General features: G+C 54.9%; 1 protein-coding gene across 1 annotated transcript; it reads left to right on the plus strand.

Moving 5' to 3' along the window:
* Window positions 1–92: 92 nt before the first annotated feature.
* On the plus strand, window positions 93–677 carry DQ04_22671000 (hypothetical protein; the record flags this gene model as incomplete). The annotated part of the gene is made up of 1 exon (XM_009318113.1): window positions 93–677. One exon carries the CDS (start codon window positions 93–95, stop codon window positions 675–677), a length of 585 nt encoding a protein of 194 aa, XP_009316388.1.
* Window positions 678–964: the final 287 nt, after the last annotated feature.

The raw sequence follows: 964 nt of genomic DNA on the forward strand, positions 1-964 counted from the left end.
TATATATATATATATGAAGTTTTAGACTCATCGTGTTCGCTGACGCAAGTTTCTCTTGTTTATATTGTGCGACAGTGCTTAAGTCGCAGCAGATGCTGCTGCTGCTGCTGCTGCTGCTGCTGACGCATGATGGCGATAGTGACGTGTACGTGTTGGCTTCTGTGTGCACGTATGAGCTGGCTCCGTCGGTGTGCTTGCTTTCGAACATGCTATTTTCCACACTTTTTCCCTTTCAGCTATCGATGGAGCCCAATCCAAAGAGAGAGACTGCACCGAATACAGGTGCCAACAGTGTGAGCCCTCCAAGGGAAGCCAGCAGACCGAGGTTTGCAAGGGATGCCTACAGCGTGAGCCCTGCAAGGGATGCCCACAGTGTGAGCCCTGCAAGGGATGCCAGCAGACCAAGGATTGCAAGGGATACCACCAGACAGAGCATTGCAAGGGATGCCAACAGCGTGAGCCCTGCAAGGGATGCCAGCAGGCCAAGGTTTTCAAGGGATGCCTACAGCGTGAGCCCTGCAAGGGATGCCAGCAGACCAAGGATTGCAAGGGATACCACCAGACAGAGCATTGCAAGGGATGCCAACAGCGTGAGCCCTGCAAGNTGGATGCCAGCAGACCAAGGATTGCAAGGGATACCACCAGACAGAGCACTGCAAGGGATGTCTACAGCGTGAACCCTGCAAGGGATGTCTACAGCGTGAGCTCTGCAAGGGATGTCTACAGCGTGAACCCTGCAAGGGATGCCAACAGCGTGAGCCCTGCAAGGGATGCCAGCAGGCCAAGGTTTTCAAGGGATACCACTAGACAGAGCATTGCAAGGGATGCCCACAGCGTGAGCCCTGCAAGGGATGCCAACAGTGTGAACCCTGCAAGGGATGCCAACAGTGTGAACCCTGCAAGGGATGCCCACAGTGTGAGCGCTGCAAGGGATGCCAACAGCGTGGACCCTGCAAGGGATGCC

The sequence above is a fragment of the Trypanosoma grayi genome (genome assembly GCF_000691245.1).
Source record: "Trypanosoma grayi strain ANR4 Tgr_2267_V1, whole genome shotgun sequence".
In the NCBI taxonomy this organism is placed as follows: domain Eukaryota; phylum Euglenozoa; class Kinetoplastea; order Trypanosomatida; family Trypanosomatidae; genus Trypanosoma; species Trypanosoma grayi.